Source organism: Heptranchias perlo, unplaced genomic scaffold (genome assembly GCF_035084215.1).
Source record: "Heptranchias perlo isolate sHepPer1 unplaced genomic scaffold, sHepPer1.hap1 HAP1_SCAFFOLD_444, whole genome shotgun sequence".
In the NCBI taxonomy this organism is placed as follows: Eukaryota; Metazoa; Chordata; class Chondrichthyes; order Hexanchiformes; family Hexanchidae; genus Heptranchias; species Heptranchias perlo.
In genome coordinates, this window is record NW_027139458.1 from 85,001 (window position 1) to 100,991 (window position 15,991).

The 15,991-nt window shown below is 50.3% G+C and overlaps 2 protein-coding genes across 2 annotated transcripts in view; one reads left to right on the top strand and one right to left on the bottom strand.

Moving 5' to 3' along the window:
* LOC137313231 (zinc finger protein 84-like) overlaps positions 1 to 1,733 on the bottom strand; it is a 17,579-nt gene extending 15,846 nt beyond the window's left edge. The window contains exon 1 of the mRNA XM_067979370.1: positions 1,543 to 1,733. The gene's annotated coding sequence lies outside the window, so the exon portion shown is untranslated. The remainder of the gene's footprint in view (positions 1 to 1,542) is intronic.
* The window catches only part of LOC137313232 (zinc finger protein 774-like), a 21,080-nt gene extending 6,378 nt beyond the window's left edge, over positions 1 to 14,702 (top strand). Inside the window, exons 2-4 of the mRNA XM_067979371.1 lie at positions 1,535 to 1,670; positions 2,726 to 2,850; positions 10,040 to 14,702. Of these exons, the coding sequence (XP_067835472.1) occupies positions 1,535 to 1,670; positions 2,726 to 2,850; positions 10,040 to 10,799 (1,021 nt within the window). The 3' untranslated portion in view covers positions 10,800 to 14,702. The remainder of the gene's footprint in view (positions 1 to 1,534; positions 1,671 to 2,725; positions 2,851 to 10,039) is intronic.
* Positions 14,703 to 15,991: the final 1,289 nt, after the last annotated feature.

Sequence of the window (15,991 nt, forward strand, 5' to 3'; positions counted from 1 at the left end):
CTGGTTTGACCAGGAGACCTGTCTGCTGGAATGAGCCACATTTCAAGGACCTATTTTACTGATTTGAAACCCTCACAGCCTGTCTCCCCCTCTTCCCTCACCCCAAACCGAGTGCCCCCCACCCTCAGCCTGTCTCCCCCTCTTCCCTCACCCCAAACCGAGTCCCCCCCACCCTCAGCCTGTCTCCCCCTCTTCCCTCACCCCAAACCGAGTTCCCCCCACCCTCAGCCTGTCTCCCCCTCTTCCCTCACCCCAAACCGAGTCCCCCCACCCTCAGCCTGTCTCCCCCTCTTCCCTCACCCCAAACCGAGTCCCCCCCACCCTCAGCCTGTCTCCCCCTCTTCCCTCACCCCAAACCGAGTCCCCCCCACCCTCAGCCTGTCTCCCCTCTTCCCTCACCCCAAACCGAGTCCCCTCCACCCTCAGCCTGTCTCCCCCTCTTCCCTCACCCCAAACCGAGTCCCCCCCACCCTCAGCCTGTCTCCCCCTCTTCCCTCACCCCAAACCGAGTCCCCCCCACCCTCAGCCTGTCTCCCCCCTCCCCTCACCCCAAACCGAGTCCCCCCCACCCTCAGCCTGTCTCCCCCTCTTCCCTCACCCCAAACCGAGTCCCCCCACCCTCAGCCTGTCTCCCCCTCTTCCCTCACCCCAAACCGAGTCCCCCCCACCCTCAGCCTGTCTCCCCCTCTTCCCTCACCCCAAACCGAGTCCCCTCCACCCTCAGCCTGTCTCCCCCCTCTTCCCTCACCCCAAACCGAGTCCCCCCCCCTCAGCCTGTCTCCCCCTCTTCCCTCACCCCAAACCGAGTCCCCCCCCACCCTCAGCCTGTCTCCCCCCTCCCCTCACCCCAAACCGAGTCCCCCCCACCCTCAGCCTGTCTCCCCCTCTTCCCTCACCCCAAACCGAGTCCCCCCCACCCTCAGCCTGTCTCCCCCTCTTCCCTCACCCCAAACCGAGTCCCCCCCACCCTCAGCCTGTCTCCCCCCTCCCCCCGTGACCCAAACACCCCGGGGACCTCCGACACATCCCACCCTGCCCGGCGTCCACATTGAAAGAACTAAAGTTGGGGACAGGCCTCTCCCTCCATCCCATAATACCAGGCCGCCCATAGTAACGGTCGCTGGGCCTGGGCCCGGAATCCGTTGCCCCTGGAAACCGCGCAGGAACCGAGCGACCCGAGAGCGGCCTCAGGCCCGACTCCCAGTCCCCGGCCTCAGGCCCTCCCCGACTCCCAGTCCCCGGCCTCAGGCCCCTCCCCGACTCCCAGTCCCCGGCCTCAGGCCCTCCCCGACTCCCAGTCCCCGGCCTCAGGCCCCTCCCCGACTCCCAGTCCCCGGCCTCAGGCCCCTCCCCGACTCCCAGTCCCCGGCCTCAGGCCCCTCCCCGACTCCCAGTCCCCGGCCTCAGGCCCCTCCCCGACTCGCAGTCCCCGGCCTCAGGCCCGCCCCGACTCCCAGTCCCCGGCCTCAGGCCCCTCCCCGACTCCCAGTCCCCGGCCTCAGGCCCCTCCCCGACTCCCAGTCCCCGGCCTCAGGCCCTCACCTCCTCCCCCCGCCCTGCTCCTGCCCCTCGCCGCCCTGAACCAGCTGCTGGCCGCCGGCGCCATCTCCTTCCAGCTGCCGTCCAACGCCAGGAAGTGTCTGCGGGAGGAGATCCACAAGGACAGGCTGGTGAGCGGAGAGTCCGAGCTGAGCGAACAGCCGGCCGCCCGCCCCCACCTCAAGGGGGAGAGAGAGGGGGAGGGAGAGAGGAGGGGGACCTTGTCCCCCATTCAGTCCGACCTTGTCCCCCATTCAGTCCGACCTTGTCCCCCATTCAGTCCGACCATGTCCCCCATTCAGTCCGACCATGTCCCCCCCATTCAGTCCGACCTTGTCCCCCCATTCAGTCCGACCTTGTCCCCCATTCAGTCCGACCTTGTCCCCCCATTCAGTCCGACCATGTCCCCCCATTCAGTCCGACCATGTCCCCCCATTCAGTCCGACCATGTCCCCCCATTCAGTCCGACCTTGTCCCCCATTCAGTCCGACCATGTCTGATTTGTATTTAACTCCATTTCCCCCCTTGGTTCCATTCCCTTTAATCCCCTCACCCAACAAAAATCCATCAATCTCAGTTTTGAAATTTTCAATTGACCCCCGGCCTCCCCCTTTTCCGGGGGAGAGAGTTCCAGATTCCCACTCCCCTTTGTGTGAAGAAATGCTTCCTGACATCACCCCTGAACGGCCGGGCTCTAATTTTAAGATTATTCCCCCTTGTTCTGGACTCCCCCCACCAGAGGAAATAGTTTCTCTCTATCGACCCCATCAAATCCTTTAATCATCTTAAACCCCTCGATTCGATCACCCCTTAATCTTCTACACTCGAGGGAATACAAGCCTCGTCTCTGCAACCTGTCCTCATAATTTAACCCTTTTAGCCCCGGTGTTATTCTGGTGAATCTGCACTGCACCCCCTCCGAGGCCGATATATCCTTCCTGAGGGGACGGTGCCCAGAACTGGACGCAGTGTCTCCAGATGGGGTCTGACCAGAGCTCTGTCCAGCTGTAATATAACTTCCACCTCTTTGTATTCCAGCCCTCGAGATAAAGGCCAACGTTCCATTATCCTTTTTAATGATCTTTTTGTACCTTTCCACCATTGGGAGGGTGGTGTGGGGAGGGAGCTGTGGGGGACAGTTCCGGGCTGGAGCCAGGGTGTAACCTCTCTGTTTCCCCTCCCCCAGGTGACGGACTCCTCCGGACACATCCTGTACTCTAAGGAGGAGGCGACTAAGGGCAAATTCGCCTTCACCACTGACGACTACGACATGTTCGAGATCTGCTTCGAGAGCCGCCTGCCCCCGGGTGAGTGAGTCCGAGGGGGGGGTCCTGGGGTACGGGGAGGGCTCGGGCAGAAATAATAATAAAAGTGAAAATAGCTCACTGATAAGAAAAAGGGATGAGAACAAAGTCCAGGTCACAAATAGTGTCACAGGTAATATAAATACTTCAGGTTCATCAAAAAATACAGGAAATAATAAAATAACTGATTAAAAAATAATACAGCAGTGATGAAAAACAAGTGTGATATTTTTAAGAAGTGAGAAAAACAGCATCAGAACCTACGAATTAAGAGCAGGAGTAGGCCATTCGGCCCCTCTGCCATTTGATAAGATCATGGCTGATCTAATTATGACCTCAACCCTACTTTCCCATCCACCTGCTATAACCTTTGACTCCCATGTTAATCAGGAATCTATCTAACTCAGCCTTAAAAATATTCACTGACCCTGCCTCCACCGCTCTCTGGGGAAGGGAGTTCCATAGACTCACAACCCTCTGAGAGAAAAAGTTTTTCCTCATCTCCGTCTTAAATGGGAGACCATTTATTTTTAAACTGTGGTCCCCGAGTTCTAGTCTCTCCCACAAGGGGAAACATCCTCTCAGCTTCTGCCCCTTCTAGTCTCCTCACGATCTTATATTTTCAATAAGATCACCTCTCATTCTTCTAAACTCCAGCCTGTACAGGCCCAACTTGCCCAACCTTTCCTCATAAGATAACCCCCTCATCCCAGGAATCAGTCGAGTGAACCTTCTCTGAACCACCTCCTTCTTTAAATAAGGAGACCAAAACTGCACACAGTATATTCTAGATGTGGTCTAGTAGGTCTGTTGCCCAAATAAGAGTTCTATACACAAGTGCAGATAGCATAAGGAATAAAACAAGTGAATCAGACAGTTAAAACAAGTATAAAAGGACTGTTCGCAACATTGCTGCCAGACTGGGCCTGCGGCAGGTGATGAGCAAACCAACACAAGGGAAAAACCGACTTGACTTTGCCCTCACCAATCTACCTGTCACAGATGCATCTGTCCATGACAGTATTGGTCGGAGTGACCACCGCACAGTCCTCGTGGAGACGAAGTCCCGTCTTCGCACTGAGGACACCATCCAACGTGTTGTGTGGCACTACCACCGTGCTAAATGGGATAGATTCAGAACAGATCTCGCAGCTCAAAACTGGGCATCCATGAGGCGCTGTGGGCCATCAGCAGCAGCAGAATTGTATTCCAGCACAATCTGTAACCTCATGGCCCGACATTTTCCTCACTCCACCATTACCAACAAGCCAGGGGATCAACCCTGGTTCAATGAGGAGTGTAGAAGAGCAGGCCAGGAGCACCACCAGACGTATCTAAAAATGAGGTGCCAACCTGGTGAAGCTACAACACAGGACTACATGCATGGTAAACAGCAGAAGCAACATGCTATAGACAGAGCTAAGCAATTCCACAACCAACGGATCAGATCAAAGCTCTGTAGTCCTGCCACATCCAGTCGTGAATGGTGGTGGACAATTAAACAACTAACGGAAGGACGAGGCTCTGTAAACATCCCTATCCTCAATGATGGCGGAGTCCAGCACGTGAGTGCAAAAACAAGGCTGAAGTGTTTGCAACCATCTTCAGCCAGAAGTGCCAAGTGGATGATCCATCTCGGCCTCCTCCCGATATCCCCACCATCACAGAAGCCAGTCTTCAGCCAATTTGATTCACTCCACGTGATATCAAGAAACAAGATTGGGAGTGTTAAGAACCTCGCCCCTCTCTACAACCCCTCCCCTCGCCTCCAGTGCTTCAATATCCTTTCTGTAGTGTGGGTCTCTCAAGTCAACAATGGATTTACTACATCTTTGTCCGATCTTACAGACCGGCTCTCTCTCTCTCTCTCTCCCTGCCCAGATCGCCAAGGCGGAGAAGCTGAAGCCACTTGTTGTTGATGAGGGACACCAATGGTAGGAGCACCCAGCACAGGCTTCAGTCTGCAACACCCACCCCTTCTCCACTTACTGCTCCCGGTCTCGGGGACCCTGTCTCGTTCCTCGGTCAGCGTCACTCACCCCTCCGAGTCAGAAGTTTGTGGGTTTTAGCTCCCTCCACCTCCCGGGACATAAGCCCCTCTCCCCTTCTCTCCCCCATAGCACGAGCCTCAGCTTCATACGGTTATGCAGTCGTCCTGTGAAAGATGCAGTGGGCTCTGCTTCAGGCACTTTGTGGCAAAGCATCCCTTGCCCCAACTGCCCTCCACTAGCCCTCGGAGTAAAGAGGGGTGGTCTAGGGCTTGGGTACCAGGGGCCAGGGGTTAAAAGGACTGCAGGACTGATCCCCAGTGTCAAAGGGACTTAGTTTTTAAAAAAACGTACATTTATTTCGCCCCTTCCACGACCTCGGGACGTCCCAGATCACTTTATAGCCAGTAATGTACTATTTTGAAGTGTAGTCACTGTTGCAATTTAGGAAACGGGCAGCCAACTTGCGCACAGCAAGATCCCACAAACAGCGTTGTGATAATGACCAGATAATCTGTGTTTTAGTGGCGTTGGTTGAGGGATAAATATTGGCCAGAACACCCAGGGGAGAATTCTGCTCTTCTCCCATTCGTGGCCGTGGGATCTTTTACGTCCACCTGAGAGGGGCAGGCAGGGACTCAGTTTAACGTCTCATCCGAAAGACGGCACCTCAGACAGTGCGGCACTCCCTCAGTACTGCACTGGGAGTGTCGGCCTGGATTAGGTGCTCGAGTCTCTGGAGTGGGGCTCGAACCCACGACCTTCTGACAAGGGGGCCTTGCAGAGGCAGATAAGATTCTGCATATTTTCATTCCAAGTTTGACTGCAGGATAAGGGATCGTGTGTACAAACTGGGGCGAGTGTGGGCAGGATGGAACACCCGGAGGGGAGGCTCTCAGTAGGGGAGCGGAGGGAAAACACAGAGTCCTTTCATGGGCCGTTAGATGGGGTGCTCCATGGGCTGGAGGCCTCCACTCATCTAAACCAGGGAGTTGGAGTCAGAGGGCTGGGACCTTTCTACACCAGAGGGCAGAGTTGTGGAATAAGTTTTTGGGGAAGGACGGTATAAACGGGGTCCAGAGACAGAAGGGATCATTTGAAGCCCCTGGGATTAAAGGGACAGTGGCTGCATGGTTACAAAATTGGCTAAGGGACAGAGAGTAGTGGTGAACGGTTGTTTCTCAGACTGGAGGGAAATATACAGTGGTGTTCCCCAGGGGTCAGTATTAGGACCACTGCTCTTTTTGATATATATTAATGACTTGCACTTGGGTATTCAGGGTATTTCAAACTTTGCAGATGACACAAAACTCGGAAATGTAGTAAACAATGTGGAGGATAGTAACAGACTTCAGGAGGACACAGACTGGTGGAATGGGCAGACACATGGCTGATGAAATTTAACGCAGAGAAGTGGGAAGTGATACATTTTGGTAGGAAGAATGAGGAGAGGCAATATAAACTAAATGGTACAATTTTAAAGGGAATGCAGGAACAGAGAGACCTGGGGAGTGCACAGACACAAATCCTTGAAGGTGACAAATTGAGAAGGCTGTTAAAAAAAGCATACAGGATCCTGGGCTTTATTAATAGAGGCATCGAGTACGAAAGCAAGGAAGTTATACTGAACCTTTCTAAAAGACTGGTTAGGCCTCAGCTGGAGTATTGTGTCCAATTCTGGGCACCAGACTTTAGGAAGGATGTCAAGGCCTTGGAGAGGGTGCAGAGGAGATTTACTAGAATGGTACCAGGGATGAGGGACTTCAGTTATGTAGAGAAACTGGGATTGTTCTCTTTAGAGCAGAGAAGGTTACGGGGAGATTTAATAGAGGTGTTCAAAATTATGAAGGGTTTTAATAGATTAAATAAAGAGAAAGTATTTCCAGTGGCAGAAGGGTCGGTTACCAGAGGACACAGATTTAAGGTAATTGGCAAAAGAACCAGATGGCGATGAGGGTTTTATTTTACGCAGCGAGTTATGATCTGGAATGCGCTGCCTGAAAGGGCGGTGGAAGCAGATTTAATAATAACTTTCAAAAGGGAATTGGATAAACACTGAAAGGAAACATTTGCAGGGCTATGGGGAAAGGGCAGGGGAGTGGGACGAATGGGACAGCTCTTTCAAAGAGCCAGCACAGGCACGATGGGCCGAGAGGCCTCCTGTGCTGTAAGATTCTAGGTGGTGGGATTGACCTGTTAGAAAGGGACAGGGTGTCAGTTGTGGACAGAGTGACGCTCCCATGAAAGGCCTGCCATGTCCCTGCTCTCACCTGAGCCGTTCAGCGAGAGTGGATCCAGGATGGGGATTCGGGGGAGGGAGTGACCCCAGGCATCGACCAAAGGCCAGACTCGGAGCAGCAGTGACCCAGGAGCAGGGAAACGGTGCCCGGGGCAGCAAGGTGAAAGGAAGAGGGAGGGCTGCCTTCATTGAAGTGACCTTAGTGCAGATTGAATCCACTCCTCCAACCTGTTTGATGGGCCCCTCTCTCTCTCTCCCTCTCCCTCCCGACGTGCAGAGTCCAATGTAAGGAATCGTACAACACCAGGTTATAGTCCAACAATTTTATTTTAAAATCACAAGCTTTCGGAGATTATCCCCTTCGTCAGGTGAATGAGTGGAAGGTTCTCAAATCGCATATCTTCTGTTAGGCTGGGACAGCATCACACCAATCAAAAGATGTCGTTGTTGTTCAAACAGGCCAGTCACGGTGAACAGCACGTCCCAGTACACTGGAGAACAGCGTCCACGACACCACACAACCCTGCCACGGCAACCTCTGCAAGACATGCCAGATCATCGACACGGATACCACCATCACACGAGAGGACACCACCCACCAGGTACATGGTTCATACTCCTTTGACTCGGCCAACGTTGTCTACCTCATACGTTGCAGGAAAGGATGCCCCGGAGCATGGTACATTGGCGAGACCATGCAGACACTGCGACAACGGATGAACAGACACCGCACAACAATCGCCAGACAGGAGGGTTCCCTCCCAGTCGGGGAACACTTTAGCAGTCAAGGACATTCAGCCACCGATCTTCGGGTGAGCGTTCTCCAAGGCGGCCTTCGAGACACACGACGACGCAAAATCGTCGAGCAGAAATTGATAGCCAAGTTCCGCACCCATGAGGACGGCCTCAACCGGGATCTTGGGTTCATGTCACGCGACACGTAACCCCACCAGCAAGGGGAAAAAAAAGTTATCTGTTTTTAATATTCTCTCTCTCTCTGCCTTTCGGGTCTCTTTCTCTCTGTCTGTGTAATTTGACACAATGTGTATTCAGTATACTTGGACCTACTGTTTTCCGTGGCGAACCTGTCTGAACACCAACGACACCTTTGATTGGTGTGATGGTGTCCCAGCCGAATACAAGATATGCGATTTGAGAACCTCATTCACTGCTCACCTGGCGAAGGAGATAATCTCCGAAAGCTTGTGATTTTAAAATAAAATTGTTGGACTAGAACCTGGTGTTGAAAGATTCCTGACATTAATTGAACCCGTCACTTGCAACATTTAAGAAAACGAAATTAATAAAGGTTACCGTAAAAAATATTTTCTGGAGTTCACCAAAGTGGGGGAGCATCGACGCAGTGTGTTTGTGCCGGTTCAAATGGCACAAAGAGCTGGGGTTTCAGTTTATTTTATTTTCCTTGGTCCAAACTCGCTCTCCCTGCTTCCAATGTCTTTGTTTTTCGGCCTGATATTAAGATCATTAATGGCGGCTGCATCACCCAGCATGCAGCGCGGTTCAGATTGTGCCCTATTTGATTCAGTGGAGCCCAGTGCGCAGGCGCAGTAGTGACTCATTACCGGTCAGTGTGTCCTGAGCATGCGCGGCCAGTCGAGGCTGCGGGAGGAGCGCGTTCGGTGCAGGTCAGAGGATCGGAGCAAGAGGCTCAATAAACCCCGGGGCCCGGGTCCGGGCTCAGGCCCAGGCTCAGGCTTTACAAACCCCGAGTGCGGCCCCAGACCCGAATATAAAACAGTGAACATTATCCCCCCCTCACTACCCGCCGGGAAATGAAGGGGAAATGGGGATCGGTCAGGGAGCGTCTGTAAATGAAGGAGAAATGGTGATCAGTCAGGGAGCGTCTGTAAATGAAGGAGAAATGGTGATCAGTCAGGGAGCGTCTGTAATTGAAGGGAAATGGAGATCGGTTAGGGAGCGTCTGTAAATGAAGGGGAAATGGTGATCGGTCAGGGAGCGTCTGTAAATGAAGGGGAAATGGGGATCGGTCAGGGAGCGTCTATAAATGAAGGAGAAATGGTGAACGGTCAGGGAGCGTCTGTAAATGATCGAGAAATGGTGATCTCTATATCTTCAGTCATCCAGGGAGCTCCAGCTTTGGATGCCGTTCCTTTCCTCCTCGTGGGAATCTGTCTACTCTGTACCCAAAGCAACTCCTCCTTGAAGGCCTCCCACTGTTCAATTACTGTTCTGCCTGCCAATTTTTGATTCCAATCCACCTGGACAAGATCCCTTTTTAACTCACTGGAATTTGCCCTCCTCCAGTTAAGAATTTTCACATTTGACTGTCCCCTGTCCTTTTCCATAACTGTTCTAAACCTGATGAGATTATGATCACTGCTGCCCCACTGAAACATGCTCCACCTGCCCCACTTCATTCTCCACACCGAGCCCAGTGCTGTCCTCACACTCTCTCTCTCACCCTTTCATTCATGGTTTCGGGCCACTGAAAGATGATGCGATGGGTTTGGATTTCAGCACAGGGAGGAGGGAGAGTGTGTGGGACGGGGATTTACAGCTTTGAGGAATGAGAGAGGAAATAATGTTCCACAGAAAGTAGAGCTATCTGATCTGAATTTCTATCCTGTACTTACAGTGATAACTTTTATAAACTCCTTTTACAGGGGAGGATTTCCAGAGGGAAACTCAAACCAAAGATCACGTCAAGATCTGACAGAGTCACTCGATTCATCAGGACCTGAATATCATCGGCCTTTGAATGTGGAAGGAGAAATGTTTGTCTGTTCTATCTGTGGGAGAAGATTTCAAACATCAGTGTGAGTGGGAAAGCACCGAGACACACACACCCGAGTGAGAGTGTTCCAGTGCACTGACTGTGGAAAGAGCTTTAACCAGTGACACAGCCAGAAAAAACACCGCACCGTCCACAGTGGGGAGAAACCATACACGTGTTCTGTGTGTGGACGAGGCTTCAACTGATCGTCCAACCTGGAGAGACACAAGGACACCCGGACCACGGAGAAACCGTGGAAATGTGGGGACTGTGGGAAGGGATTCAATTACCCTTCAGAGCTGGAAACTCATCGACGCCATCACACTGGGGAGAGGCCGTTCACCTGCTCCGTGTGTGGGAAGGGATTCACTCAGTCATCCGGCCTCCTGACACACCAGCGAGTTCACTCTGGGGAGAGACCTATTAAATGTTCTGACTGTGAGAAGAGGTTTAAATGCAAAAGGAATCTGCTGACACACCAACGTACCCACACTGGGGAGAGGCCGTTCACCTGCTCCGTGTGTGGGAATAGATTCACTCAGTCATCCACCCTGCTGACACACCAGCGAGTTCACACTGATGAGAGACCTTTTAAATGTTCTGACTGTGCGAAGAGGTTTAAAAGCAAAATTGAACTGTTGAGACACCATCGTACTCACACTGGGGAGAGGCCGTTCACCTGCTCCGTGTGTGGGAAGGGATTCACTCGGTCATCACACTTTCTGTCACACCAGCGAGTTCACACTGGGGAGAGGCTGTTCACCTGCTCAGTGTGTGGGAAGGGATTCACTCAGTCATCGACCCTGCTGACACACCACCGAGTTCACACTGGGGAGAGGCCGTTCACCTGCTCAGTGTGTGGGAAGGGATTCACTCAGTTATCGACCCTGCTGAAACACCAGCGAGTTCACACTGAGAGACCTTTAAATGTTCCGACTGTCGGAAGAGATTTAAAATCAGAAACGAACTACTGAGACATCGACGCACTCACACTGGGGAGAGACTGTTCACCTGCTCCGTGTGTGGGAAGAGATTCACTCGATCATCCCACCTTCTGAAACATTAACTTGTTCACACCATTGAGTGACCTTTTCATGCAGTGACTGTGAGAAGAGCTTTAAAAGCAGAAATGAACTGCTGACACATCAACGCATGCCCATTGGTTGAGAGACTGTTCACCTGCTCCGTGTGTGGGAAGGGATTCACTCAGTCATCACACGTGCTGAGACACCAGCGAGTTCACGAAATGAGCAGGTCCAACGAGCCGGTCTGTAACACAGGCCAATGACTCAGTGCAGCTCGTTACCCAGTCACTGGGCTCCGTTATAGCCTCTCCTGTCAGTACACACAAAGAGAAATTGTAAATCTGAAACAGAAAAAACTTCATTGTATCAAAGTTAATTCTGATCATTATTATTATACAAACATTCTACAGCCTATCCCTTAAAAAGGACCCAATATCAAACCAGTCCCCAGTCCTTGGGCCTGTGCCTATGTTGTGATTTGCACCCGCTTCTGACTGACTTGGTATCAGACGCACTCCCGTCAACAGTAAACGGATGGAGCCGGATCCATAAGAGAAAAATGAGGACCGAGCTCCGCGGTTCTCCCAGAGTGCGGGAGGCGGAGTAACAGCAGCAGACAGAGAGATCTCTCTAAACCAGCCGCTGCCGCCGGAGAGAAGCGAGTCCCGTTCCGAGCCGTGTCTGTCAGGCGCCCGCTGACCCTCTCTTCACTGAAGGGGACCGATTCAGCACCAACTCACACACCCACCATTGGATCATTGAATCACCTTCAACACCTGAATTACATCACCACTTAATCCTCTATACACGAGGAAATACAAACCTTGTCCACGCAACCTGTCCTCATAATTTAACCATTTTAGCCCCGGTATCATTCTGGTGAAACTGCGCTGCATCCCCTCCACGGGCCAATACGTCTTTCCTGAGGGGTGTGCCCAGAACTGAATGCAATACTTTAAATGGGGTCTCACCAGAGCTTTCTATCTGGAACATATTTCCACGTCTTTGAATTCCAGCTCCCTTGAGATAAAGGCCAACATCACATTAGACTTTCAAATTATTTTTTCAGCAGTCCACTGGCTTTTAGTGATTTCTGTACTTCGATCCCTAAATCTCTCTGCTCCTCCATCGTTCCGAGCTTCTCACCATTTAGAAAATACTCTGATCTATATTGCTTCCGTCCAAAGTAGATGACCTTATACTTCCCCATATTGAAAGTTTGAACAGGCTGGGGCTCTTCTGTATAGAAAAGAGGAGGCTGAGGGTGACCTGATATCGGGCTTTAAGATTATGTGAGGGTTTTATAGGTTAGGCATAGACAAGGCGTTCGCTCTTGTGGGAGTGGGGACTCCAAAACATTGGGGCCATGAATATAATCCAGTCACTAATGTATCCAATCTGGCATTCAAGAGAAACAGACTTCCCCAGAGAGTCGTTAGAATGTTCAACTCACCACCACAGGGAGTAGTTAAGGTGAATAGAATGGATGCATTTACGGGGAAGCTGGATAAGCACATAGAGGAGAAGGGAATATTAGAGTTTGCTCATAGGGTTAGATGAAGAGGGGTTGGAGGAGGCTCGTCTGCAGCATAAACACCGGTATAGTCTGGTTGGGCCGAATTGCCTGTTTCTGTGATGTACATTCGATGTAATTCTATGTAAGCTCCATCTGACACAGTTTTACCAACTCACTGAATCTCTCAATTTCCCTTTGTAACTTTATGCTCCCATCTACACTACTCACTGCGCCTCCTAACTCGATGTCAGCGACAAACGTGAGTGTTCGGCTCTCTATTCCTTCATCTCCCTCATTTATACATATCGGAAAAAGCTGATGCCCCAGAACTAATCACATCCGGCCAATTTGAGTACATCCCTTATTATCCAGGGCCTCTGCCTCCCACCTTCTAACCAACTCCCGACCCATTTCAATAGGTTGCCTTAAATTCCACGCACTCTAGTTTTTGTTGACAGTCTCTTATGTGGTCCCTTATTGGATGCCTTTGGAAGTCAATGTCCATCTCACACCCAGAGACACTCCATTATCGAGCACGTTAGTTACATCTTCAAAAAGTTCAACGAGCTTTGTTAGACTTGACTTCCCCTTTACAAATCCATGCTGGCTCTCTCTGATTACTCCATATTTATCCAAGTGCTCAGTCATTCTTTCCCCAATAACGGATACTGGTAACTTCCCCACAACAGGCGTCAGACTGATAGGCCTAGAATTTCCAACTTTATCTCTCCGACCCATCCGAAATAATGGAGTGACATTGATAATGTTTCAATTAAAGCAACAATTCCTGAATCAAGAGAGTTTTGATCGATCATGAGTACAAGTTCCTTACCTATTCCTCTTATTCCCCTGGGATGGTAAACATCAGGTCCTGGAGATTTGACAATCTTCAATCTCATTATTTTCTCCATTGCCATTATTTTATTTACACTGAATCCCCTTGATTTATTTACAGTTTTCCTCGTGTCTCTGCTATGTTCGCCTCATCCTTTTCTATGAAGACCGATGCAAAGTAAATATTTAGCAACTCTGCCATTTCCTGATTTTCAATTACAATATCACCTCCATCTGTCTTTAAGGGGCCCACATTACTCTTAGTCACCCTTCTTTCTCTTAATATACCTGTAAATACCTTGATTGTTGTCGTTATTTTCCCTCACAAGTTTTTTCTCCTTTTCCCTTTTTGGACCTCTTCGGTTTTTTCGTTTCAGCACCACAATAAACAAGACTTCGCTGTAAAGTTCGGCTCAATAGTTCTCCAATGTCAGAGCGAGAATTGTCTGAACCCCGAATTTATTTAATGTAACAAACACAAGCACACTTAATCATCCGTGTATCAACACACTGATGGATACACAAAGATAAACACAGTGAGAAATGCAGGCAGTATCAGGATGCACAGGTAAACGGACAAGGGAAATGGACAAAGATAAAACGGTCTGTGCCTCGAACAGACAGTAACGTGTCACTGATCGATATTAGTGAGACGAGGTGGGGAACAGGTGCTGTGAATTGGTGCTGTGGTTTAGTTGGTTAAAGCATCTGTTTTGAAACAGGCGATCCTGGGTTCAACTCCCAACAGTGCCTTGTGTCACTTATTATTTTTACCTAATTTGTGGAATTAAGCGACAAAGTCACACTTTGGAATTGGTATTTGTTGAGGTTTGAGGAGGAAACCGATATCAGAATGACTGTTCAAAAACACCATTTCATCGCACAGACAGACCTCTCATAGAATGTGTCTGTAACACTTTAATTTAAGGACACGTTCTTGTTTCTGGGCTCGTCGGGGTCAGGGTATAATTCACGATTTATGTCATAGAGGAGCGAATGGTTGTCTCCTCGACCTCCGGACAGCAGTGATAAAGTTCGAGGATACACAGAAGCGGACAGGGTGGTCGGGGTCTGGAACTCACTGTCTGAAAGGGTGGTCGAGGCAGAAAACCTCAACTCATTTCAAAAGTGCATGGATGTGCATTTGAAGTGCCGTAACCTACAGGGCTACGGACCAAGCCCTGGAAAGTGGGATTAAGCTGGATAGCTCTTTTTCGGCCGTCACAGACACGATGGGCCGAATGGCTTCCTTCTGTGCTGTAGCTTTCTCTGATTCTCTGATTCCGTGTGTGGGAAGGGATTCACTCAGTCATCACACGGACTGAGACACCAGGGAGTTCAAAAGTGATTACAGGGTTTGGATTCTGCTGTTAATCCCATCCAGGACTGAACCATGTTCATTCTGACTGTTGGGGTTTGTTTCTCCTGATGTTAATAATCCCTATAACTGGGCTGGAGTTTAATATTCTGGATATCTGTCAAATAAATCAGCTTTGTTTTAATCACCTTGTTGTAGATTTTGGTCTTTCCCACCTGAGTGTTTAGCATCACCTGACTGGAGCTCAGAAAGGACAATCTGGGGGGAGGATCGTCCGGTGGGAACAGAACTTCAGCCTGGACACAGTCCTTCAGGGCCACACTGAGAGGGGCAAACGGCACTTTGGTCTTTCTCGTCTCTCTTCACTGACAGCAAAGTCACCGTGCGGCATCCAGTCCAAAAATGACTGTGGTAATTATTCTATGAAGATTTAACCTGTTTGTGTGACAGTCCTGAGTCTACCATTTAAGGCAGGCGTTGACTCATTTAAAATAAACCCGTTAAAAATAAATGGGTTAAAGTCTGCGTTAAAATAGCAGAGGGAGGAGTTCCCAGGAGCCTGTTAACTGCTGGTACAATTATACAACAGTCATTCGATCTCCAGATAAAGAAGGACCTGCAGTGTGTTTCCAGAATTCCCGGTTTTATTGATGTGTGCGTGTTAGACACCAGGATCACTAAAAATACACGATCCGGACCATCCACAGGGTGGGAGCGATCCCGACAGTTACTCTGGGATCACTCCCACTGTGGAACTCCACCACTGACCCTGCTGAAGGTTGTCGGCTCAGGGAGTGGGGCCTCCAGGAGTGGACTGTAAGATAGCTGACAAAGATATGCTGAGGTACCAGAGGAATCCTTACTAAGGAACCGTCTGGGGTTTTCCCTCTCAGTGTGGGTCCAGCGGTGAATGATTCCTGACTCCCCGAACTGTCTTACATTTAACCCAGATCGGATCAGGATGAATTCAGTTTACAGGAGAATTGGGACAAATATCACCCACAATCGAGGGAGACAAAAGCAGCCATGAGAGAAGCTCAGAGATCTTTGGAAAAGAAGATGGTGCCCAATTCTGAGAATAATAGCAAATGTCTTTCCAGCTACGTCAGGAGTCAGAAGACCATTAAAGATGCTTCAGGGCCACTGAAAGACAGTTCAGGACAGATTCCCGGGCTATGGCAGAGCTGTTGAATGACTATTTCTCATCAGTCTACACTCCTGTGGATGATGCTCAGATTCCAGCTGTGGGATGTGCTGTCAACAATAACATCATAAATATTAAAATAGAATGGGATGTCACTTTGGATAAAATATGAATTCTCAAAATGCATTGTGCTCCAGGTCCAGATGATATCCACCCCCGGGTGTTTAAAGAGATGGGACGGGTGCTCTGTGAGCCCCTTGCCTGTATCTTCAACAGCTCAATAGAGTCAGGAATTGTCCCCTGAGATTGGAAGGGAGCTCACGTAGTTC